The sequence below is a fragment of the Plasmodium malariae genome (genome assembly GCF_900090045.1).
Source record: "Plasmodium malariae genome assembly, chromosome: 10".
NCBI lineage: Eukaryota > Apicomplexa > Aconoidasida > Haemosporida > Plasmodiidae > Plasmodium > Plasmodium malariae.
Genome location: NC_041784.1, coordinates 1,517,978 through 1,545,294, shown reverse-complemented (window position 1 = coordinate 1,545,294; position 27,317 = coordinate 1,517,978). Strand labels below are relative to the sequence as shown.

The window sequence follows — 27,317 nt, the reverse complement described above, 5'->3', positions numbered from 1 at the left end:
AACAATTCTAAAAGCAATACAGATATGACAGTTGCATATGTTCATGATAAATAATTTAAGTTTCATTCCTTTTTTTATTTATACATACATAATATATCAATATATACTTACATTTTCATACACATGCGTGCATATTACTTGTTTTAGCAAAAGCACTGGATCCAATCGTTTCAAAACTTAACAGTTATGGTAAGGCATTATGAACAGATATGATTTTATACAATTTATTTTATTTCGCGCTTTCCTCTTTGTTTTCACTTACAACTGTAATAGTGTAAATTATATTATATTTGTGGTATTCTAAATACCATAAAAAATTTAAATAAATGGGAAAAAAAAAAAAAAAAAAAAAAAATTAACTACGAAGTTTAATGATATATATACATCTTGTTAACAACATATGACACAAAAATAAAAAGGAAAAAACAAAGTAAAAAAGGTAATAAAAAAAAAAAAAAAAAAAAAAAAAGGAATTAGACATTAAAAAAAAATGATTTAATGATATAAAAGTGAAGCGAACAATTTTTTTTATTACACGTAAAGAATTTTTCGTTTACATAACAAAGCGTGCAATAATTCAAAAGTGTAATTAACAAAATAAAATAAAAAAAATAAGGCGAAATATGTGCGAACGTGTAACATACGCAAATACACAATAATGTAAACAATTATGCAACATGGCCAAATATTATTATAAACAATTTTGCAGCATAAATAAATAAGCAGCACAAATAAATACATAGTACAAATAAATACGTAATTCAAATAAATACGTAATTCAAATAAATACGTAATTCAAATAAATACGTAATTCAAATAAATACGTAATTCAAATAAATACGCGCCATAACACAAAAAGCAAATAACGCTTCACCCACTTCAAAACAAAATTTATGAATTCCAAATATGCGCGTATGTACAGATAAAAATGCACATATACATATATATACAAATATATATGTATATGCGAATGTACATACGCGTAAATATTTCTTATTTAAAAAAATCGAAACTCCAGAAATTTTGAGGAGAATCATTAACTTTTCTATGATACCTATGGCGTGAAAAAGACTGAATAATTTTATTTTTTTTATTTTCTTTTTTTTTCGCTATTTTTTCTTCCTGTTCATCGTCAATTTCGTAAAACTTTTCTTCCTGTATTTCATTTGGTTTAACTAAATTATTGTAATAACAATTCTTTTTGTTTATTGCATATTTATCAACATACTTATAACTGTCTGAACTACATTGTAACGAAGAATTAAAAAAAGTTTTATGTCTGTCCTTTTGAATGTTATGAACATACTTTTCATTTAAAGTATTTTCCATTAAGGCATTTTCATTTAATTCTTTTTTATTTTCACAATTTTTGATAGAATTTTGATATATATTATCCTCTGCTTTTTTATTAACTTGTTCATGCTTAATTAATATATCATTAAGAGAATTTTTATTCATTTGCATATTCGTAATATGATCCATCATATTTGGTTTATTTATATATTTTTTTTTTTCTCCTTTTTTAAAATTTTCATATTCTAAATTATCAGAATATATTTCATTATAAAATGATTTACAATCTTCACAATCGAAACCCCTTAAATGTTTTCTTCTTTTCCCCCTGATAACTTCAAAAAATAAGTCTTTACTTTTTTTTTCTTCATTTTCTCTTATATCATTTGTATTACGCTTATTTGGTAATAATTCAACATGCGAGTAATTTTTTAAAATTTTATTCCGTTCATTTAATTCTGCTGATAACAAACTCTGGGTATCTTCCTTTTCATAATTTAAAGAATTTGCCTTAGATTTAGCACCTTCTTTCAAACTTTGATCATGATCTCTTTCTGAATTTACCTTATCATTGATTCTCATACGGTATGATTTATTGGTTGAAGCGATTTTTATCTTCTCCTTTTGGTTATCCTCCTTACCGTTAGATTCGTCTTGCTCTTCATCACTGCGTTCATCGTTAAGTTCATCACTATGCGTATCATCCTTTTTTCCATTCTTGCTGCCCTCCTTTGCACCCTTCTCACTGCGCGCAATTCCATACTTGTCCAGTTTACTAACAAAAGAGCTGTGGAATTTCTCACTATTCCTATCAGAATAGAGATCAACATTCGTTAGATCAGTATTCGTTCGATCAACATTCGTTCGATCAACATTCGTTCGATCAGCATTCTTATGATCAGCATTCTCATGATCATCGCTGTTATACTCCTTTGTGTAAAATCTATTCGAAAAAAGACGTTTCATAGTGTATTTGCTGATTATATTAGAATATACATCCCCCCTATCATTTTTTTTACTTTCATCACTCGGTGTATTTGAGTCTTCTACATTGTTATTTAACTTACTAGAGATTACAAACTCATTTATGCTTTGATCAATATTTGAATTTTTTTTTGTTTGTTCATAATTATAATTATTTGATGGTAATAAAGTTAAAAAATTGCTATCTCCTTTATATTTATCGGACTTGTTGTTTATTTCTTTACTTAATATACCAGAAAATTCATTTCGCGAGTTATATATGTTACTGTCCTTTATACTACCCTTTATACTACCCTTTATACTACCCTTTGTACAACCATTTGTACAACCATTTGTACAAACCTTTTTACTAGACCAATTTCCATCTTCACTTTTCCCCTTGACCAAATGAAGAAATTCCATTTTATCCTCGTCAAGATCATTTTCATTATTCCATTTTTTATGCAATTCTTCAACTTTTAGTTCATCCATCCTTCGTTCACTCGTTTTACGTTCATCCATCCTTCGATCTCCCATTTTACGTTCATCCATCCTTCGTTCTCCCATTTTAAGTTCATCCATCCTTCGTTCTCCCATTTTAAGTTCATCCATTTCTTTTTGAATTTTTTTCAATAAACTTTTTTTATTACTGTCTTTAAAATCATTTAAGTACACACCTAGAGAACTATCATTATATAAATTTTCCTCCTTTTTTTTTTTTTTCTCCTCATTTTCCTTATTACCTTTTAAGTCATATCCCTTTTTATCAATTTCGAAAATTGATGCACTATCTTTTACTTCCTCAATTAGTGTCGATATCTTTTCTATGAATTTTTTTTTAAAGTCAAATATTAGTTCGTCAAATATTCTCTCTAATACCGTTTCAATACCTACATATCTTTCTTTTTCATTCAGTGTATCCTCACATAATTTTTTAAAAGTAGCCATTTTTATAACATTCGTGTATCTAATGCTAAGGAAGGACAAAATTAAAACGAAAAAAAAAAAAATATTTTACAGGATGTTAAGCGAAATTTAAAGATAATATACAAATATGTATTATCTTCTAATAAAATTGGAGAACAGGTCTGACAAAATGTATGAACTTGTGACAAAATGTATTAACGTGTAACAAAATGTATTAACGTGTAACAAAATGCATAAACGTGTGACAAAATGTATGAACGCGTAAGGAAATACATGAACACGTAAGGAAATACATGAACACGTAAGGAAATACATGAACACGTAAGGAAATACATGAACACGTAAGGAAATACATGAACACGTAAGGAAATACATGAACACGTAAGGAAATACATGAACGCGTAAGGTAATATATAAACCCTTAAGGCAATTTATTTACGGGTAAGGACATATGAGATCATGCATTAAAACACCTTATGACTTATGAACGTACGAGAAAATAAAATGGCTCCATAAATTGGCGTATCACAACATTGTAACTCTTACTGTGCATTTTATCTTAAAAATAAAAGATAATATATTTGCTATAGTGAAGTAGCATCATTTTTTGTATTTTCATTTTCCTTTTTTTTTTTTTTTTTTTGATAAAAATTCATAAAAGGGAAACTATTAACACGGCTTTTTCGTTTTTGTTTTCACACTTATTTTCGCACTTATTTTCGCACTTATTTTCACATTTATTTTCGCATTTATTTTCGCATTTATTTTCGCATTTATTTTCGCATTTATTTTTTCATTTGTTTTTCTCTTCTTTCATTTGTTCAGTCTACTCAACGTTTAATATAATTAAGAATTTAAGGAAAAGAAAAAAAAAATTACATAAAAAAAAATGGCTTAAAATGTAAAAAAACAAAGGAGCAAATTCTAAAATATGCAAGAATAAACGGGCAAAAGCAAAAAAAAAAAAGGGAAAAATGAAAACAAAGTAGAAAAGAAATCAAAAACAAAATCAAAAACAAGAACAAAAACAACTATAAAAACAAGAACAAAAACAACTATAAAAACAAGAACAAAAACAACGATAAAAACAAGAACAAGAACAACAATAAAAACAAGAACAAGAACAACTATAAAAACAAGAACAAAAACAAAAACAAAAGCAATAAATAACACGAATTATTACAAAAAATAATTATTAACAAAAGACTTAAGAAAAACTAACAAATGAAAAATTAGTTCAAGAAAATACATTTTATAACGGTTGACGCTAAAAGCGGAAAAAGGTTTATATTAGCCAAAAATATAAACAAACAACTGCTCCTGTTTATTTATGTGTTAACTCGTTAATTCATTTTTTTGTTAATATAGTAGTTAATTTATTTGTTTATTTATCTGTTAAAATACATTTGTTAATTTTTTCTTTTTCATTCCGTCAACGAATAGACTTATTGGACAAGAAAAGGCTTAAGTTTCTAGTTAATTTCAATGCTGCGTACATTTTTGCCCATTTTTATTAAGAAAACAATAACTAGTTTTATGCTTTTCACACAATCCTTCTTTATTATAAGTATGGTACCCTAATGTGTAAGATGTTCGTACACTTTTGCTTATGAGTATTCCTTGATAAATCAAGCACACTGTATAAACATTTACCCCTTCTTTCATCCGAGCTGTCCGTACTCTTTTGTTCCTTTTTATGGTATTTCGTAAAAAGATAATCATAATTTATAAGTCCTGTTATCAGACATGTATTTTTCCCCACTGTTCAACATTATTCGACGTGGGCAACGGCGCATATTTGCCTCTGTAAATTCGTCATATACACATACACATACATACATACATACATACATACACACATACACATATACATACATAGACACACACATATATACAAACATATATACACATATATATACACATATGTATAAACACATACATATATGTATATATTTTACTTGTCTTTCATTTTTTGTTCTTCTGCCTCTCATATGTTTGTGCACCCATTCATACGTTATGAGAGCCCTATATGCTTTACTCTGCACGTATATTGGTCCTCATTGTGCTTCTATTTTTTTTTTTTTTGGAACAATTTTTCCGTGTAAGCAATGACTGTTCACAAGTCTGGATCATTCCAAGGGGAAGATGGAGCTAACTGAAATTTTGTAACTTTGGTTAAAACACCTGAATTCCATAAACCTTCAATAATAATACCATCAAGAAATATTAAGGTACCTTGTCCTTCCCTTCTATTAAAGGCATAATTACCAGAATAAATAGATCCATCTTCTTTACATGTAAAAGTACCAAATCCATGCCTTTGGTCATCTACCCATTCTCCTTCATATTTATTTCCATTTGAATATAAAAGTATTCCAAACCCATTAGCCTTATCATTTTTCCATTCTCCTTTAAATTTATCACCAGAAGCATAAATTAATTCCCCTTCCCCTGATTTCCTAGCAAATTTCCATTCACCTATATATTTATCCCCCTTAGTATATGTTAATGTACCTTTACCATGTACTTTATCATCTTTCCAATATCCTTCATACATTTCTCCATTAACATAAGTTAAAACCCCATAACCATTTTTCATGTCGTTAGACCAATCCCCTTCATATTTATTACCATTTAAATATTTATATAATCCTTTTCCTTCCATTTTACCATCTACCCAATCTCCTTCATATACTCCTCCATCGGCAAAGAAGTATGTACCTTTTCCTTGGATTTTCCCTTCAAACCAATCTCCTTCATATGTTTCTGCAATTTTATTTTCATTTCCTTTATATATAACACATCCTTTCCCATGTCTTTTATCATTTTTCCATTCCCCTACATATACATCGCCGTCTTCATATGTATATGTACCTCTACCATCCATTTTCCCTTCAACCCATTCTCCTTCATATTTATCGCCATTGTTATAATTTAAAATACCATATCCATTTATTTTCCCATTTTTCCATTCTCCTTCATATATATTACCACTTACAAATTTTGCTATCCCTTTTCCATGAATTTTGTCATCAATCCATTCTCCTTCATATGTTGCACCATCAGCATACGTAAATTTTCCTTTTCCCTCTCTTTTTCCATACATAAAATCCCCTTCATATTTCTCATCTTTTGAATAAATCAAAACGCCATGCCCGTGAAACAATCCGTCTTTAATATTTCCGTTGTAACAGTGTGCCTCCTCGGTCATTGTCGAGGGGTAGGCGGTAACTGTGCTCGCGGGTACTGACATATATATATATATATATTTATGCAAATATGTACATGCAAGTATGTACATGCAAGTATGTACATGCAAATATGTACATGCAAATATGTACATGCAAATATGTACATGCATATATATATGTGCAAATATATTTATACATACATATACAAAATTAAATAAATAAATAAATAAATATATATATATATATATATATATATAATTAAACGTGTATATACAATTAAACAAATATATATAACTAAACATATATATATAATTAAATATATTTATATATGATATTTTTTTTTTTTTTCCTTCTTGAACTCAAAGTTTTGCTTAAACACATGTCCATATATGTAAATTTACCCCTACCTGCATGTATACACTTTTGTCTAGACGCATATGAACACAATTACGTTCACGTGATAATTTGTACAAACGGGAAAACAAAAAAAAAAAAAAAAAAAAAAAAAGAAAATGAAAACAAATAAAACCAAATAGAGAAAAATGAAACAACAACAACAAAAAAAAATAACAATAACACACAATAACACTAACACACAATAACACTAACACAAATTAACATAACACAAATCAACATAACACAAATTAACATAACACAAATTAACATAACACAAATTAACATAACACAAATTAACATAACACAAATTAACATAACACAAATTAACATAACACAAATTAACATAACACAAATTAACATAACACAAATTAACATAACACAAAACAACATAATAAATATATTTTAATTTCCACATATGTGAACTGTGTACACATTCGTGTACTATAATTTTTCATGTTGCAAGATTTGGTACAAATACATTTTTAATGCAATTCTAGAAAAATTAAAATCATTGCTGATGTAAGAAATGTTTAAAATATATGTACTCATTTTTTTAAATTAAAATGAACAATTTACACCAGTATTAACGAACAGAGAACAAATAGAAAACACACGTGTCTCTTTACCATTGCTACATTTTACTCTAATTTTACAATAATTTTACAATAATTTTACACTGATTTTACTCTAATATTGCACTGATTTTTATTTTACTTTCATTTAATTTTAATTTATTTCTATTTCATTTATTTGTTTTTTCTTCACACCATTCTATGTACTTCAAACAGGTATATAAAACGACGTGAACTGCTACACTGCAGTGGCACAAAAATTCTTTTTTTTTTTTTTTTTAAATCTAACAATAGCATATCGATGGTACTTTTTTTCGTTTTATTTTGTATTTTCTCTTTTTCTATTCCACCTCAGTAGGTAAAGCGCGAAATGAGGGTCTTCATACAGGACAAAAAAAAATATATTAAATATATATATATATATATATATATATATAAGTTTTTTTTTGTCGTAAAAATAGTGTGACATGGTAAATATTTACCAAAAACAAAATTACCTGAACAGTTCATAAAAAAATAAAATAAAATATAACTATACATATATATTAATTATTCATCTTTTAAAAATAAAGATATTCATTTTAATGTACTAATAACAAATACTTTAACATGTTGACGTTAAAATGAATGATCAAAATATTCGTTCTACATTACGTGTATTTATTTTACAATCATGTTAAAGTATGTTCCTTATCTTAATGAAATGAAACATGTATAATAAAATAGGCTGCTTCATATGAGAGAGATTATGTAAATAAGAAAGTTTTAAATATAAAATAATGTTGTATGTAAATATATTTCGTTCGTTCTTGTACTGTCTTCAATTTAAAAAAAAAAAATAAACATTCATAAATATAAAGTCCGTTTCTCATATTAAAAAAGCACAATATTCAACATTTTAGAGTTTGTTTTTGTGCACACAACGCAGAACATTATGCATATATATATATATATATATATAATGGTATACAAATATTTTAAAAAAAAATTAGAGCTGTGGGGGAATATTTATATCACATTTAGCCTTTTTAAAAACTAAATTATTTTTGTCAACACTGCGGACAAATGATGAAATTTAAAAGCATCGCGTAACAGTGCAATTCGCTCATTTAGGCAATCGGTATTTCGTACCATATATTTATATATGTGTAATTACGTAAAGGTAAAAATATGCATCTCTAAATAATCATAAACTGTGTACTAATCCAATCTGTTAAACTTTTGGCGCATTACAATTTGCTTGCAAAACAGAAACGAAGAAATATTCGGTTGGGGGGGGGCAGGGGAGTATTAAATAAATAGGGATTAAGTAAAATAAACTTGAAAAGGCAATTAAATAAAACGGAATATATATTATTTACAAATTACAAAACAATTTTGCTCTTCCTTATTTCTTTTATTTCTCTTTTTTTCTCCTTTCCTTTTTGCCATTTTTTGCTACTTCAAAACATTGATGAAGCATTAACTCTATTTCAATTAATGACAAAATGAATTAAACATGTCAGCATAGTATATATGATGATGTTCAGCACCTATTATTTTCACTTTTATTTATTTATTTTTTTCTTAAATGTAAATTATTTATTGTACATAGCTATATTTGTCAAAAAAGAGGGGAATACTTAATATGCGAATAATGTTAATGTGGTATGCTGTATATATATATATATTTATTTATATATATATTTTTTATTTTAACATTTTTAAAGCGAAGGAAAAGCTTAAATAAATTTGCGTATAATCATAATGAGCGAAAGGAAAAATGAAAAAAATATTGCAAATGAAAGTATTATTTATATTAAAAAGTATTTCACTTTACATGATTCTACTGTTGTTTCGATAAATCAACTCACTCAGATCATTTTAAATAAAAGGTACATATTATATTATACATACGCTGCAAAAAAAAAAAAAAAAAAAAAAAAAAAAAAAATTAATTAAAATAATATTACTTTTCTACGTCTTAAAAACATGTGCATACATAACGAAAATAAGGTTTATGTTTGATTTTTTTCTACACCCTCACTCCTCTTTTCTTTCAATTTCATTTTAGCTCGACCCCTGGTAAAGGGCTCCACAAAGCAGCAGAGTTGCATACTCTTCTGAAAAGTGAATTAACATATGAGTTTATAAAAATATTCGAGTCATTAAAATCACTACTAGTCCATATGAAAGAGTGTGTTGAAAGAATGAAAGCACTGCAAAGATGTATTAAAGAGTGTAAAGATAAAAACGCTACCACTACTACTGCTACTACTGCCAGTACTACTTTATTACATTCCTTGGACGTCTTCTTTAACAACACAATGACATATTTTAGTCAAGATTATAAATTAAAAGAAAAGATACATGAAACACTTGTTCATGTTGATGGTACATGTGAAGATGAATTAAACAGAATAAAGTTGATGTGGAAAGAATCCCCTTTTTTATTCTTAATATTTCAAAAGTATAATGTTAACAAATTAATTATGGAGTATACGCAGATCTAAATTATGGCATAATCATATGGAATACATACATAATACTTGCGTACATTGTGTTCATATTTTTATTCCTTTTTCAGTGAACAGTTATGTCATATATATATATATATATATATATATATATATACATATACATATATGTGTGTGTATGTATTTACATATTTATTTATATGTCCCCATTTTGAAAAAACAACATTAGCGTTATATATGCATTTTAATAAGGATATCATAAATTCCAATTTATTTCATAACTTTTTAAAAATATTAAAATAATATTTGTATTCTTAAGAAGGAACATTCTCCTTCATGCACTCTATACTTTTTTTAATTAAAGATTAAAATTGTATCATACAATATTGGAATATTTATACATATATATATATATCAATGTGTGTTTCCCTCAAACAAACAAAAAAATAATAATAATAAAGGAATAAAAATAAAAATAAAAAAACTACCACCAGAGTAGGACTATTGTAAGACTAATAAAACTTCTTATTAAAAACCAGTTGTCTAACTTAAACTTTAATAGGAGAGGGCGAGTACATATATATGTATGCCTTGAAAGTTATGCGGACGGCATTGCGACACGTTTGAAGGAAACCACAAAAGCGTTTTACATTCCCCTGCATACAACATCATATGATGTACGTACAGAAAGTACGTACACATATACACGCACTCAAGCATATATATATATATGTGCATTGCAAACTATCTTGAGCACTTTGCTTTTTTTTTTTTTTTTTTTTTTTCCATGCATTAGCAATAAAAATCCACGCTTCCTCAAAATGTCACACCAAAATTCGAGTAAAAAAAAAAAAAATCAAGTTCAAAAAACAAGGACAATAAAATAAAGTAGTACGCATATATTAAAAAAAAAATATATATTTTTTTTTTATATTATTTTGTATAATTTAAGTTTTTATTTGTTTTATTACGTCAAAATTTACCTTATTTTCCTCAGTTCATAATTAACCTCATTTCAATATTAATTGAATTTGTCTGTTTTGTTTCCTCGTTTATTTGCTACTTTTTTTTTCTTTTTTTGTTTTTTGTAGAGTTGTTTTAATTTTGTGCAAAAATTAATATTACCTTAACAAATCATATCAACAAATTGATAAAATATCATAAATTTTGTAAGAACAGTTCATTTTTTTTTTTTTTTTTTTGTTCTCTCCTATTATTATTATTACTATTACTACTACTTACATATACATATTATTTCAATATGAATACCTATTACAGTGCGATTCTTTTCTTTTTAATGCAACTTGCAATAAAACATAATAAAGCAAAGGTCACCATAGACACGGTATGTAAAAATGGGTATCTGATTCAAATGAGCAATCATTTTGAGTGTGTATGTGATGATGGACATGTACATGTAAAGGACGATGTGTGTGAACAGAAACAAGAATGCAAAGAAGGAACTAAATCTAAACCTTGTGCTGATTTTTCTACATGTGTTTTGGCTAACACGCCAAATAAATATACTTGTATGTGTGATGTAGGATATACTAATGTAAAAGATGTTTGTGTTCCGTCTGTATGTAAAAATGTATCTTGTGATAAAGGAAAATGTATTTTAGACCCAAATAATGAAGATGTTAAAACTGCCATATGTTCTTGTGATATAGGCAAAGTTCCAGATCCAAATAACAAAAACATGTGTACAAAAGATGGGGAAACTAAATGTACATTAAAATGCTTAAAGAGCAACGAAACTTGCAAAGTTGTAGAAGGACGTTATAAATGTGACTGTGAAGATGGTTTTTCTTTTGATAAAGAAGAAGGTATATGTACTGCCTATTCAGTATTTAACATTGTAAATTTAAGTATCATTTTCATTATAGCTTTAACCTATTTATATATTATTTGAATGTAAATTTATGAGTACATTGGATATATTTGTAAAGTTAAAACACTTTTTGCTTACAATAAAATTTTTTTTTTTTTCTTTTTTTTTTTTTTTTAATACTTTATCGTAAATTAATCATTTGTATCTTTATATATGATATATATAATATATATATAATGTATGCACGTATGTATGTTTTTTTCAATACTCCAAATTCATCTTGAACAGTCAAAAAATTTGTTTTTCACAAAGCAAAAATAATTACGAGAAAGATAAAGAAATAAAACAGTAAGTTTTCCTTTATTTGAAAAAATATAAATTATGCCAAAAAAAAAAAAAAAAAAAAAAAAGGGAAAGATAGAAAAGAAAAGAAAAAAAAAAAAACTTATTACTACAAAATCAACTTTCATCCAAAATATTTCTAAAAAAGTACAAAAAACAGATGTTCAGAATAGAACTAGACTAGTGGTAAAGTGCACTTAACTGAGAACACCTTGTCATCATGTCAGTATTCTCCATTCGTTTCCTTTTCTGCATATTTTTATTTTTTTGTTTTTTGATCTTATTTATGCTTATTTTTTTTATTTATATATAGTAATTTTGTTAGAATATCTGGCTTCTTTTTGTTTATTTATATTTTGCTAATTTATTACTATATATGGCTTCTTGTTTTATATTTTTGTGTAGCTATTTTGTTCGTATATGTGGCATCTTTTTTTTTTATTTTTTATTTGTAGCTATTTTGTTCATATATGTGGCTTTTTTTTTTTTTTTTTTATTTGTAGCTATTTTGTTTGTATTTGTGGTTTTTTTTTTTATTCGTAGTTAATTGTTATTTTTTTTGGCGTTGGGCATACAATAAGTTATTCATATGCACATCTTGTTGAGCATTTGTTCTTTGTACTGTTAAAACAAAATTTTAACACAGTTTTCCTGACGTGCTTGCATGTTCATATAATAATTTATTATTTTTACAATGAAACATATATTTCCGCATGAAGTCATGAGCACATGATAACTTGTTAATATTTCTAAAGAATTTATAATTTTTTTTTTTTTTTTTTATAGCTACTGATAAGTCATTTGTTCATAAAAAATTAATTTTTTTTCAAGCGATTCCTATGTTTTGGACTTCAGCAAATTGCATACTCAGTGTGGTTATGGGAAATGTATTTTTTGAGAAAGTGCATTTATAAGGAGGTGCACTTATAAAAATATTGCACTTACAAAGAAAATACATTTTTGTGCTTAATCACTATGTTATTTCTACATTAGAGTGAAAATATCAAAATGGGAATACTTCGTCAATAAATGGTTACATCGCCTACATTATGTCCTTAACCGATGGTTATAAATCAAAAAAAATAATTTGTATAAAATTGCGCATGTTCAAAATTTATGATTTGTTTTCATTTTCATAAAATAAATTCTTACGTACAAATGTTCTACAGATATAATTCTAGCTAATCAAAAAGTTTTGAAGAAAAAAAAAAGTGATCATATTTCCGATATTAATTTAATTGATAAGTATAAAAATATATTTCTTCATATAATCTTAACAAAAAGGTGTGTAATTTGCGTATGATTTATTACTAACAGAAAACTCAAGTAACATATGTGCTAGCTATAATTTTTAATTTTAATGAATATTTTATAAAAGCTCACAAAGACCTTTTTTTTTTTTTTTTGAAAAAATTCTGAACGGACATGTAGATACAACAACAATAAAAAAAAAAAAAAAAAAAAAAAAAAAAGGAAGAAAGAAAGAAAAAAAAAATACATAGACATAAATATACATGAATGAATAAAGAAATAAAACATAATATAATAAAATTTAATACTTTCTACATTTTTTTTTTCAGTTATTTGCTATTTTGTTATTTTGCTATTTAATCATTTTACCATTTTACCATTTTTCATTTTATCATTTTTCATTTAATCGTTTCACCATTTTTCCATTTTATCATTTTTCATTTAATCGTTTTACATTTTATCATTTTATCGTTTTTTTCTTTCTTGTTCAATTTGTTCAAATTTGATTTCTCTGTATATTCACCTAGCACAAAAGTTTTGTAAAATTTTTTATGCTGTATTGTCTTAAAAATAAAAAAATAAAACACATTGAACCTTCTTAAAAATAAAAATGAATTACAGTGTATTTCTTTTATTTTTCATCCAACTTGTAATAAAATATAGTAATGCAATAGTCAATGAGTCCACAGTATGCATAAATGGAGATTTAGTTCAAATGAGTAACCATTTTGAATGTCGGTGCAATGAAGGATTTGTTTTAACATATGAAAGTATTTGTGAAAAAAAAGGACAATGCGAAAAAATTGAACATTTAAATAATTTCTGTGATCACTATGCTACATGCACAAATATCTTATCAGCATCAGACCCAAAGAAATTAGCATGTACCTGCAACAGAGGCTATATACCAGTAAATGATCAATGTATTCCAAGTATATGTGATAAGGTTGTATGTGGACAAGGAAAATGTATAGTTGACCCCTATAATGCAAATATTACAAAATGTGCTTGTCATGTAGGCATAGTACATGATGAAAATAAAAAGTGTGAAAAACCCGGAAAAACCAAATGTACACTGAAATGTAAAGAAGATAAAGAATGCAAATTACAAGGAACATTTTATGAATGTGCTAAGATAGATGATGGAGGAGCAGGTAGTGGAGGTGAAGGTGACGGAGGTGAGGGCAGCGGTGGTGAAGGTAGTGGTGAAAATGGAAGTACAGGCTACAGTGTAATGAATGAAATGTCCATGTTCAGCCTTTTAGTTATACTTGCAGTCTATATGATGGCAGCATTATAGTTTGCATCATTTAGCTGGATATAAACACGTGTAATAATTATAATCATAGTGATAACAATAATAATAATAATTATTACCATTATAACTACTATTATTACTACTATTATTACTACAATTATTACTACAATTATTACTACAATTATTACTACAATTATTACTACAATTATTACTACAATTATTACTACAATTATTACTACAATTATTATTACAATTATTATTACTATTATTATAGAAAAAAAAAAAAAAAAAAAAAAAAGCAGCAATTTTTGAACCCTCGTTTATTGCACAATTGTATTATGGACAAGCTTCATAAAAATGATTAGAATTTTTTTTTTCTATTTTCCAAACATTTTTGTCATCATTGTATAAAATGGTTTTTAAAGAGAAATTTTAAAGGAATGAGCCCATACATATACGTACATACATATGTGTATATGTGCATATATATATATATATATATATGCAAAATTACACCAAAGCATGTAAAGACGTAGTTGCACAAAGAGTATAATAAGGAGTTTTTTTTTTATTTTTTAGTTTATGCTTTATTTTCCTCCTATTCATTTTAAATTCGTTCCTTGTTATGTCTTTTTTTTTTTTTTTTTTTTTATGATTCATTTGTTTCCGTTGTTATAATAATTTTCATTACTATTGTTATCATAATCACAACTTTTTTTTTTTGTTAGTATATATGTAGTTTTTTCGTATTTTTTTTTTGTTTTTTGTTTTTTGTTTTTTGTTTTTTGTTTTTTGTTTTTTTGTTTTTTTGTTTCCAGTATCACAACCAACGATTTAAACTAAATTCTAATTATATCAAATTTTAGGGAAAAAAGAAATGTCACAAGGGTAAAATTATTATTTTTTTTTTTTTATTTTTTTATTTTTTTTTTTTTATTTTTTATTTTTTTTTTTTTGTTTTTTGTACAGAGCTATTAAAAATATGCATTTCCTTTTGCTATCATGCATATGACATTCATGATGGTAATTACTGTTAATTACTTACCATTAAGGAAACGAAAACAAAAGATCGAACAATAATTATGTACATGTTCGGGTTTTGTTTCTCCAATAAAGGTACCACACAATAAAATAAATCAAATCAAATCGATTTGATTTGATTTGATTAATAATTGTTCAAAAAAATAATTTACAAATAAGCAAGTAATCAGAAACATAATGCAACGTCATTTAATGCTAATGTACGATATAATTTTGTGGAAAAATAAATAGCTATGTTTTCAAGGAAAAAGTAATAAAATATACTGTGCTTTCCCACGAAAAAAGGGGGGGAAATGCAAACAGAAATGAAAACAAAATACAAGCACAAACGCAAATACAAACACAAACATAAGCACAAAAACAAACACAAACATAAGCACAAAAACAAACACAAATACAAACACAAACATAAGCACAAAAACAAACACAAATACAAACACAAACATAAGCACAAAAACAAACAAAAATACAAACACAAACATAAGCACAAAAACAAACAAAAATACAAACACAAACACAAACACAAACACAAACACACGTACAAATACATACACCTTCATGGATGCAAACCCGCATGGCCCAACAACAAAGGTGCAATCCCAATTCAGGAAATACAAAATAAATTTCCTACTCCAGAAATAGTCCACAAAAATGATATCATATTTTCACGCTTTCTCTTTTTTCAAAACACAATAATTTTTTATGTTAAGAAATATTTTTTAACTTTTTGGACAGTAAAACATAGTCTATTTTATTTATGTCTTTCAGATTTAAAGATTTTAAAAAAAATTTTATATCTTCATCAATTAACCTTTCATTTGAATTCATCAGAATATATCTTAATTTTTCTTCATCCATATAACCACTTTTTTCATTGTCGAACACTTCAAAGCATCTAACTAACTCATTTAATGATATTGGTTCAGTATAAGTGTTCATAAATATATTCATAAACGTTTCAAAATTAATAGGTTTTTTTTTTTTTTTTTTTATCAGTTTATTATTTAATAGGGAATTATTTCCTATATTTGTTATGCCATCTTCTTTTTTATTATTTTCACTAAAATTATTTAATTTTGCAATTAAACTTTTTATACGTTCATGGTTTGCTATACCTTTTACTGTATTTTTCTTAATATAATTTTTACTTTTATAATTTTTGTTATCCTCTTCATCTTTTTTGTTCTTTCCATCTTCTTCCCTTTTGTCCTCCTTATCTTCATCATTATCATCCTCAAAATGCTTTTCAATAATTTCCTCTATTTCCTTTTCCGTCTTGGTTTGTCCTAGTAACCGCAATAATGTTTTAAATTCATGTTCATCAATTTTATTATCTCGATTACTATCAACTATGTTGAAATTTTTTTGTATTAAATGAATTTTATCTTCCGGAATTACTCCACGCATCGCATATATATATATATATGTGTGTGTGTGCGTGTCTATGTATGTATGCGTATATGGGAGTATACGTATGTGGCCGGATACGTATGTAGCCGGATACGTATGTGGCAGTACACGTATGTGGCAGTACACGTATGTGGCAGTACACGTATGTGGCAGTATACGTATATATTATGCAAACGTCTAACCTTTTTAGGATTTTAATTTTTGCAGTTGTAACTGCATTTTAAAAAAGCAACGAATGTTTCAACTCCGCGTATTCCAGGTTTAGTAAATGTGTACATACGTGCATACATACATAAAAATATACAAGTATTATGCACACACGCGTCCTTTTACCTATTTGCTTGTTTATGCTGTCTGTGAAATTTTGATAAATGTGAGCATTTGGAGAACAAAAAAGCACACAAAAAAAAAAAGAAAAAAAAGATAAAAAAGAAAAAAGATAAAAAAGATAAAAAAGATAAAAAAGATAAAAAAGATAAAAAAGATAAAAATGATAAAAATGATAAAAATGAAAAAAAAGATAAAAATGAAAAAAAAGATAAAAAAGATAAAAACGATAAAAATGAAAAAAAAGATAAAAAAGATAAAAACGATAAAAAAGATAAAATGATAAAAATGATAAAAATGAAAAAAAAGATAAAAAAGATAAAAACGATAAAAATGAAAAAAAAGATAAAAAAGATAAAAACGATAAAAAAGATAAAAACGATAAAAATGAAAAAAAAGATAAAAAAGATAAAAAAGAAAAAAATGAAAAAAATGAAAAAAAAGATAAAAAAGATAAAAAAGAAAAAAATGAAAAAAATGAAATAAAAAAGAACAAAAATGGGCAATAAAAAAAAAGTGATATACACGAAATGGAAAATGCCCGAGATGGTTTCAAAGAACGAAGAAGGGTAAAATGGGAGCTGCTCTGAACAAACAATGTTTTGTTATACCTTCCAAATGTTTCCTTCTTTATAATGCACTGATAAAACTGTACATATGGATGTACATTTAAAATGGGTACCCATAACTGTTTAAGGTTTGAGGTATATACGTGTATATGTGTAAGGGAAATAAAAAATAAAATACGTTACTTTTGAAACAGTTATCCTTAACTGCACATATGACATATTAGCAGTACTTGTAAACAGGGAAAAAAAAGATGGAAAATTGCCAAGTTGCAAATATGCATATATGCACATGTTCATACATACACACACATCCACATGCTTGTATAAACACATCTGCATATGGTTGTATACACGCAACACTAGTGTTCAGAGAAATGTATATTTTTTTTCAAAATCGCACATCGACGTTTTCCCCTCTCCCTTTAAATTCAAAAATAAAAATAACGCATTAACGTGTTCATATAATATTCACCATTTTTTTTTTTTTTTTTTTTGATAAAATACAAAATTAGTATGCTTTCACAATAAAGTGCTCAGTCCGGTAAAGTCATTCAAATAAAAATTATTTGTATTGTTGTTGTTGTTTTTCTTTTTCTTCTCAGCTCGGGTGCTTCTTTTATCATTTATTTCTTTTAGTAAATGGTCTGAAGGATGTAAATACCTATCTAGTTTACTTTTACATTTTTCAAAAATAAATTTTTTATCTTTTACTTTCAATTCTTTGTAATTTGCCCAAACAGCAAAATTATGTAAAATTATTGAACATGAAACGGATACGTTCAAAGAAGCTGTTCCATTTCCATACTGAGGAATATATATAATTTTATCGCATAAATTCAAAATACTGTCTTCAATGCCTGTGCCTTCATTTCCAAATATAAACGCTGTATCTTTTTTAAGAAACGGTTTGGTAGTAACTGAAACAGAGTCAGATGTTATTTCACAACCATATAATAATATATTATTATCATTTAAATAATTTTTTAATTCTGTCATACTATTAAAATGTTCAATTCTTATATATTTGTACGTCCCCATGTTTCCAAAAAAATTAATTTCATTTTTTCTTCGACCAACCAAAAATATTTTATTAACATTAAAAGCAACACAGCTTCTTATAATGCTTCCAACATTTTTCTTTTTACCTATATTGTAAATAACCACGTACATTTTTATTTTGTCATTTCCCGCATTTACTGCAACGGTATTTGCTTCAACACCTTCACAGTCAGCTATGTCCATTTCGTTGTCAAGTACTACTCTGCTGCTTAAAAATGCAAAATGGGTTTTATATCTCCAACTACATTGCAAAAAAATGACAAATAAATAGGAAAAAAAAAGGAGAAAAAAAGGAGAAAAATTGGAGAAAAAAAAGAAGAAAAAAATGACAACAAAATGACAAAAAAATGACAACAAAATGACAACAAAATGACAAAAAAATGACAACAAAATGACAAGAATGTGATAACGAAAAATTTTAACTGAAATTACAAAAAAAATATGAACAGGCAATATTTTTCCCCCCTCCACTAATTAGCTATCCTTTGTTGATTTTGCATCATGCCTATTAAAATTGTCACAAATATACATTAACGAGCATCATCTTATTTCACGTTTTTCTTTTTTTTTTTCTTTTAATTCGTATTGCTCATATTGCGAATATATGAATCTTAAGGGAGATAAAAACTGCATATGCATATACATATATATATATATATATACATACACTTGCTTATATATAACGTAATTACTTATGGCCTCTTCTTTAGAGATGATGTTTCCTCGAAAGGAATTTATGTGCAGTGATGAGAGTCCCTTTATAGGAATACCGGCAGAGGCTCTCATTCTGAGCATATTTGTTTAAAGAAAAACAGTATTCACTACATCTATTAGTAGATCATAAGTAAAATACAAATCTATTGAACCAACATATATATATATTTTTTTTTTTTTTTTTTTTAATCAAAAAGGGAAGAAACAACGAAGTACGTTTTTCCCGTCATTTTTATGTCGTTTTTCAGCTTTTTTCTCCGTTCTTTTTCCTCTTTTTGTTTGTTATATTTCTGCCTATATGAACTTTTCCGGGTAACTTCTCCTCTCGAAAGGGGCAAATAACAATATAATTGCATATCGATAATACACGAGTTGTAATTTTTTTTTTTTTTTTTTTTTTTATTTGCTCAAATGAGGAAGTAAACAAAATAACTTCCCGTTGTGCTATCTTCAGCTTGGTATTACTTTTTTTTTAGATGTAGCTAGCTCAACGTAAAAATACACGCACACATATATATACATGTATGTATAGGTATATTTTTGTGCATTTATGAGTAAAGTATGTTCATTCGTGTGTGTACAGGAATGCTCTAACCATTGGGTTACTTTCTTGCGGTCATTACGTGGTGAAAGAGTCCAGGTTTACTTTCCTTTTATATAAAAGAGAGCCCAATAAGGATATATCATTTTGGCTTTTCGATTTTTACTCTTTGCCTTCCAAGTCTCTCCTGGTCCTTACTCGGATCTTTTCCCATAATTAGATGTTTTAACATGGCGATAGAGAAAGAAAAAGGAGTACAGCAGAAGAGATGCAAACAGTATGTGTTAGGAATAGAAGGAAGTGCCAATAAATTAGGTGTAAGCATAATAAATGAAGAAAACAAAATTTTAGTAAATATGAGAAGAACATATATATCTGAGATAGGATGTGGATTTATACCTAGAGAAATTAATGCACATCACAAATACTATATAATAGATATGATAAAAAATTGTTTAAATAAATTAAGTATAAATATAAGGGATATATCATTAATATGTTATACAAGAGGACCAGGTATAGGATCAGCACTATATATAGCTTACAATATATGTAAAATTTTTTCCCTACTTTTTAATATACCAGTAATAGGGGTAAATCATTGTATTGCTCATATTGAAATGGGTATATATATAACGAAGCTATACCATCCTATTATTCTTTATGTAAGTGGTGGGAATACACAAATAATATATTATAATAATTATAAAAAAAGATATGAAATTATTGGTGAGACTTTAGATATTGCCATAGGAAATGTTATTGACAGGTCAGCTAGAATTCTTAAAATATCCAACTCACCTTCACCTGGTTATAATGTTGAACTTTTAGCTAGACAAAAATATTTACTTAACATTAAGAAAAAGCAAACGATTAATAATAATGCAAAAGAGATAAACGGGTATCATACAAAACATAATGACCATAGTCATGATGAATTTGCTTCTCATTCAGGTAAGGAAAACACGGGAGATAGCAAATGGGACGATGACATAAGCATTCTTACGGATGTTCAACATGTGCAAAATAATCAGTCGAATGTACCAAATGAGCTCAGAAAAAAAAAAAAAAAAAAAAAAAAAAATTATGATGATACGTGTGATTTCACTGAACTGCTATTCTTTCCTTATACGATAAAAGGTATGGACATATCCTTTAGTGGATATGACTTTTATATTAGTAAGTACTTTGCAAAATATATCACTAATAAAAAGGCCCACAAAAAGGAAAGAGGCGGGATGAAAAATAGAGCAGGGGGAACAGATAAATTAAACCAAAATGTTAAGAAGAAGGCCAAAAGCGAGAATAATGCATTAGGTGGAGAAGACACACAAACCAGCGATGAGCATCAATCGGAGGATATGAAAAATGTAACTGAATTACACGAATGTAAAGAATCTGATAAACGAGGAAATATAGAAAAGGGTAGAGGAGCGAATGACCTCTCAGAGGATGCCCATAAATGCTTGCATTATAATTCAAGCCTCCATTCTGGAATGAAAGGAAACTCGTATTATGAAGATAACATTATATATAAAAGCAAAAATAAAAAAAATTATGGAGGTAACGATGATGGTGATACGTACGTAACGGATGACTGTTCTATAGAGACTGATAGCGATTTCTACGAAAAAGATTTAAAAGAAGCGGAAAAAGAAGTAATAAATTTAACTGATGAGGAAAAAAGAAAAATTCAAATATGCTACAGTTTACAACATCATATATTTAGCATGCTCATTGAAATTACTGAACGAGCTATTTCGTTCACCAATAGTAAAGAGGTTATAATTGTCGGAGGAGTTGGATGTAATTTGTTTCTCCAAAATATGATGAAAAAAATGGCAAAACAGAAAAATATTAAAATTGGATTTATGGATCATAGCTATTGTGTTGACAATGGGGCTATGATTGCATATACGGGTTATCTAGAATATTTACACGCGAAAGATAAAACTGTCTACAATTTTGAAAATATAAGTATTCATCAAAGGTATAGAACGGACGACGTTTTAGTAACGTGGAGATAGCATCAACTCGTGGGAGAGGGGACCTGCACGTCAGATAATTTGGAGGTGATATATTGATCTGTTTTTTGACCATTTCAACCATTTTGACAATTTTTACGCCTTTTTTTCTTTTTTTAATGCACCCACGGATTATTCCCCTTGTGAACAGTTAAAACGGAGTAATGAATCTTATTTGCCCCTACACATATGTGGATTTTAATTTTTTTGAAAAAGCATGTGGATAGATCAGCTTCACTTCTTTGGAACTTTTAAAAAGGTTAACCAGTTGGTAAGAGTTATAAAAAGAGAAAGGTGCGCAAAGGTACACATGTACATATATATACATATATGCATACATGTACACATATATGTACACGTAATATGCATATATGCGCGCTAAGCACACAACGACTCCTCATGAAAATGCATTAAAAGGAAAAATTGCATGAAAAGAGTTGACACTTTTTTTTTTTTTTTTTTTTTTTTTTTTTTGTTACATTAAAATGAGCACACACACATGCACATGTAGATGTAGATGTAGATGTAGATGTGTTTACATGTGTGCAAAAAACGGACGACACTACGGGAAAAATAAAGAAGCATAATTTTAACTTCATTTAATATGCCTATTTTCAATATTTTCCATATTTCAATCATTTTTCCATTTTGCGTAGGCAGCTTTATTTCTTCGTTTTACATCTTCGTTTTACATCTTCGTTTTACAGCTTCGTTTTACAGCTTCGTTTTACAGCTTCGTTTTACATCTTCGTTTTACAGCTTCGTTTTACATCTTCGTTTTACATCTTCGTTTTACAGCTTCGTTTTACAGCTTCGTTTTACAGCTTCGTTTACAGCTTCGTTTTACAGCTTCGTTTTACATCTTCGTTTTACAGCTTCGTTTTACATCTTCGTTTTACATCTTCGTTTTACAGCTTCGTTTTACTTCTCCATTTCTGTATTCCCTTTCCAACATTTTCTTTGCTGGTGACAAGGTGGGCCGCTACCTAGCTACGATATGAGCAACTCTACAGATAGGTCCTCTATATAGGTAAGGAGGCTCTTAGAATGACTAATCCACTTATCTATGCTCTCTTTCATAAAAAAAATTTTTTCATCATTAAGAACTCTAGGTTTTACCCACGTTATTTTAACAGATTGTTCAATTTCATCAATTATACATGTTAATATATTTTTACTTTTAGCTGTAATTAACATTTTCTCAACTTCTTTTATATCAATTTTACAATGTTCAGCAATCTCTACAAAGGATATATCTGATCTTTGTTTCTTTTTTTTAAAAGCCAGATCCATTAATGCTAGAAGTCTAATTTTTTTGAACATACTTTTTTCATATTCTTTCAATAATGAATTTTTTATATTTGCTTCATATTTATGTACTAGTTGATTAAAGGAATCAATATTACCTTCATTATATATGTATATTAGCTGATAGAGCCAATTCGTTTGTTCATTATTTTTTATGCACACATTTATAAGTGGTAATTGTATAATTTCCCCTATATTGTATACATCCTCACTAATTATTGAATGCATGCATATATATATACCTATATCTAATATTTCCGTTTCATCTAAATTGTTTAATGGTGTATATGCTAAATATAAAAGTGCATACTTAACATACAGATCTGATTTATTTAAAATTTTATAATAATTCATTAAAGCAAAATTATAAAATTTATGTGCTACTACATTTAGTCCTATAACCCCTTGTAACATATTTTTTGTATTTTCTATTTCATCTTCACAATTTTTAAAGTCCCCTACATCTATATATTTCAGTATTAATATACACCTATATATTATAATAGCATCCTTATCATTTTCTAAATTTTTTTCTGTTTCTTTTATATAGTTTATTGTCCAAGTCGTATCCATTTGAACCGTTACCATGTATAACAACTCTGCATATATAGTCTTCTTCAACTTACTTATTAGTGGAGATAAATATGTAAAAAATAAACGAAATTTATCCTTAACATGTACATTTTTATTATTAACAAATTTCTGTATTTCTAATGTTAATTCATGATGAAATTTTTTCTCTTTGTAATTCTTTATTTCGTTAAAATTTATAAAGTCATACTTTCCTTGTAACTCACTAACTAGTGTATCCTCGTTTTCATTCAACAAACTATTAATTTCCTCGACCGCCGTTGTCATCCTTTCTTCTAATCCCGAATTAGTTCCTTATTCGCCCAAGCAAGATTATAATATACTACGTAGCTGCCTTCCGATGAGTTATACTCCAATCTTGATGCTCTTTCAACTATGTTTAACATACCAACATATATGCGTTCCTACGCCTTGTGCGCACGTAATCATGCTCCTGCGTTCGGTTTGCTTTTTCCCTCTAGCTTGAAGTACCAAGTATACCGCTTATTCAGTTATTCACCAAGCATACAACTGCTGTTCCCAGTGCTGTTAAATTTAGATATATATTCTTAAAAAAAAAAAAGAATTTTCCTTTCGTTTTCCGCTATTTTGTTTTTTCGCTTTTCCGTTCTGAGTTATTTCGTTTTGTAGCTTTTTTATTTTTTTGCCGCGTGTATATATTTTTTTTTGTTTTCACCCAAATATAGGTAGCGTGATAAAATTAAGGGGGAAAAAACTGTTCGAGCTAATCAATCGTCTTTTGCAATATACTATTGTGAGCATATGCAGTGAGGATTCATTTTTTAATAAATAAATTTCTTACTATTTCTTCCTTTACGCGCGATTGTACATATATATATATATATATATATATATATATAGATATAGATATAGATATATATTTTTATATATTGTTATGCATGCCTTACTGAGAAACCATCAGTGTTCCATAAACATTTTTCTTCATTTTTATGCATTTCTTATCATTCAAGTGAAAGAGCTATCGTATAAAAGTATGAACATAAGTATCATAATTTAAAATAAATGGCAGCTGAATATGAACTTTTTTTTGGAGTCTGTAAAATGCCGAAATTTAAGTATACTTAAAAATATGCACAACGAAGAAATATGTATTAATAATACACATGAATTTAAAATAGTCGCAAGAAAAAAAAATAAAAAAAAAAAAAACGGGAAAAAAGGGAAATTTCTTAAATCTCTTTCAGAAAAGGAAGAACTCGGTTGTTTATTTTTTTTTTTCTTTTTTTTCTTTTTTTTCTTTTTTTTATTTTTTATGTACGCAGTAAATACCTCGTGAAAGCACTTTATTTTTTTAAACGAGGAAAATTAAAATTCTTTTCCTCTTCATTATGTACGTATGAACAGTATATATATATATATACGAATGTTCCAGTCGATTGAAATTTTTTGTTTTAATTTTTCCCAATTGAGGTGTTAATAAAATTTAGAAAAAAGAGATAATAAATAAAGAGATATGAAAAAAAGAGATAATAAATTAAGAGATAATAAATAAAGAGATAATAAATAAAGAGATATGAAAAAAAGAGATAATAAATTAAGAGATAATAAATAAAGAGATAATAAATTAAGAGATAATAAATAAAGAGATAATAAATTAAGAGATAATAAATAAAGAGATATGAAAAAAAGAGTTAAGGGATTAGAGAAAAAGAAAATATAAATGATCGTTAATTACGTATCCTTGGCCATTTTGTGATAGTAGAGAAGAATAATAATACAACGAAATGAAGTAAAATAAGCACAACTATTCTTAACAATATAGGAATGTACAATTACACTAATAAAATGATAGATAAAAAATTATAAAATGATAATTGATTATTCTAGTGTTCAAATGAGCTTATATGTGTAGGACCTCTGATAGAACAAAACTCTTGTAAAAACGAGAAAGTGCACGTAAAAATTAGAGCTACATATATCTCACTATTAAGGTGCAAAAGTAACTTGCATTACAAAGTGCGCTACACCGGGAAGAAAAAAAAATATATTAACTCATTAACCATTTAACCAATTAACCATTTAACCAATTAACCAATTAACCAATTAATCAATTAACCAATTAATCAATTAACCAATTAACCAATTAACCATTTAACCATTTAACCAATTAACCAATTAACCAATTAACCAATTAATCAATTAACCAATTAATCAATTAACCAATTAACCAATTAACCAATTAACCAATTAACCAATTAACCAATTAACCAATTAACCAATTAACATGTTAACCGGTTAACTAATTTACCAAATAATTAAATAAATATAACATAATACAATACAGTAGGACGCTGTAAGGCCATGAATAATTATTTTCAAATGGTTCATCGTTATTCTACGTAAGCGTCTCTTGTGTAAATTACCATCAAACGCAAACATCATAAAAATAAATGAGTAATATTTTATACTAGGTCCTCCTTTATATATGGTCTACATTAAAAGGCATACACAAATGTACATCCAACACATACACACAAATGTACGCATTTTTATGCCATCTTGACAGGACAAACGCATAATACATTTGAAAGATAATAAATATCCCCCCCTCTGTTCACCTTTCCATCGTACTAATATATGCAGTATTAATGTCCACTCATTATATAATGTTGATGAAAATTAGGTAGTGCTGGGAAGACTATTGGTGCTGGGAAAGGTGCTTCTTCCAAGTGAACAGCAGAAATAAGAAAAAAGTTTTATACATGCAACTTAACCAATAACAATAAAAACGTAAAGTGGTACACACAAAAAGCCCCTAGCTTACGGGTATTACAAGTACGCACATTTACATTTTAACATGTCCATTTTATTACATCTCTCCTAACTTAAATAAAAGTATCATGTTAACAATCTTTTGTAAAATAGTACTGCACCCTGAAAATGATAAGCAGTTTTTACGAAAATAGGTTCAAAAAAATATTACTTTATACTCCAAAGCCACGTGGGTACTAGTCATTATATGTATACATGTACATACATATATAAACACATATATATATATAATAAAATAAAATGAGACATTTTTGTGCGAAATGACGTGAAAAAGCTTATGTGTATGCACATGTTTATACTTCATAATTTTTCTGTTTTTATATTTTATTTTATTGTATTGTATTTTATTTTATTGTATTGTATTTTATTTTATTTTTTTTTACTTTTTTTTTTTTTACTTTTTTTTTTTTTTACTTTTTTATCAAATGACATTTTAAGTCATTCTACCTGTAATTCGTGG

General features: G+C 27.0%; 9 protein-coding genes across 9 annotated transcripts; 4 read left to right on the top strand and 5 right to left on the bottom strand.

Moving 5' to 3' along the window:
- Positions 1-993: 993 nt before the first annotated feature.
- On the bottom strand, positions 994-3,204 carry PmUG01_10042500 (conserved Plasmodium protein, unknown function; the record flags this gene model as incomplete). The annotated part of the gene is made up of 1 exon (XM_029005629.1): positions 994-3,204. The coding sequence occupies one exon, from the start codon at positions 3,202-3,204 to the stop codon at positions 994-996; it is 2,211 nt and encodes a 736-aa protein (XP_028862199.1).
- A 2,095-nt stretch (positions 3,205-5,299) lies between these two features.
- MORN1 (MORN repeat-containing protein 1, putative) lies at positions 5,300-6,394 on the bottom strand (the record flags this gene model as incomplete). Its single annotated transcript, XM_029005628.1, has 1 exon — positions 5,300-6,394. One exon carries the CDS (start codon positions 6,392-6,394, stop codon positions 5,300-5,302), a length of 1,095 nt encoding a protein of 364 aa, XP_028862198.1.
- A 2,694-nt stretch (positions 6,395-9,088) lies between these two features.
- PmUG01_10042300 (conserved Plasmodium protein, unknown function) lies at positions 9,089-9,834 on the top strand (the record flags this gene model as incomplete). Its single annotated transcript, XM_029005627.1, has 2 exons — positions 9,089-9,216; positions 9,396-9,834. 2 exons carry the CDS (start codon positions 9,089-9,091, stop codon positions 9,832-9,834), a joined length of 567 nt encoding a protein of 188 aa, XP_028862197.1.
- A 1,225-nt stretch (positions 9,835-11,059) lies between these two features.
- Positions 11,060-11,710, top strand: P25 (25 kDa ookinete surface antigen precursor, putative; the record flags this gene model as incomplete). The annotated part of the gene is made up of 1 exon (XM_029005626.1): positions 11,060-11,710. The coding sequence occupies one exon, from the start codon at positions 11,060-11,062 to the stop codon at positions 11,708-11,710; it is 651 nt and encodes a 216-aa protein (XP_028862196.1).
- Positions 11,711-13,832: 2,122 nt separating this feature from the next.
- On the top strand, positions 13,833-14,522 carry P28 (28 kDa ookinete surface protein, putative; the record flags this gene model as incomplete). The annotated part of the gene is made up of 1 exon (XM_029005625.1): positions 13,833-14,522. The coding sequence occupies one exon, from the start codon at positions 13,833-13,835 to the stop codon at positions 14,520-14,522; it is 690 nt and encodes a 229-aa protein (XP_028862195.1).
- A 1,704-nt stretch (positions 14,523-16,226) lies between these two features.
- Positions 16,227-16,928, bottom strand: PmUG01_10042000 (calmodulin, putative; the record flags this gene model as incomplete). Its single annotated transcript, XM_029005624.1, has 1 exon — positions 16,227-16,928. One exon carries the CDS (start codon positions 16,926-16,928, stop codon positions 16,227-16,229), a length of 702 nt encoding a protein of 233 aa, XP_028862194.1.
- A 1,418-nt stretch (positions 16,929-18,346) lies between these two features.
- PmUG01_10041900 (RNA methyltransferase, putative) lies at positions 18,347-19,069 on the bottom strand (the record flags this gene model as incomplete). The annotated part of the gene is made up of 1 exon (XM_029005623.1): positions 18,347-19,069. One exon carries the CDS (start codon positions 19,067-19,069, stop codon positions 18,347-18,349), a length of 723 nt encoding a protein of 240 aa, XP_028862193.1.
- A 1,302-nt stretch (positions 19,070-20,371) lies between these two features.
- KAE1 (tRNA N6-adenosine threonylcarbamoyltransferase, putative) lies at positions 20,372-22,168 on the top strand (the record flags this gene model as incomplete). Its single annotated transcript, XM_029005621.1, has 1 exon — positions 20,372-22,168. One exon carries the CDS (start codon positions 20,372-20,374, stop codon positions 22,166-22,168), a length of 1,797 nt encoding a protein of 598 aa, XP_028862192.1.
- Positions 22,169-23,155: 987 nt separating this feature from the next.
- Positions 23,156-24,331, bottom strand: RPN9 (26S proteasome regulatory subunit RPN9, putative; the record flags this gene model as incomplete). The annotated part of the gene is made up of 1 exon (XM_029005620.1): positions 23,156-24,331. One exon carries the CDS (start codon positions 24,329-24,331, stop codon positions 23,156-23,158), a length of 1,176 nt encoding a protein of 391 aa, XP_028862191.1.
- Positions 24,332-27,317: the final 2,986 nt, after the last annotated feature.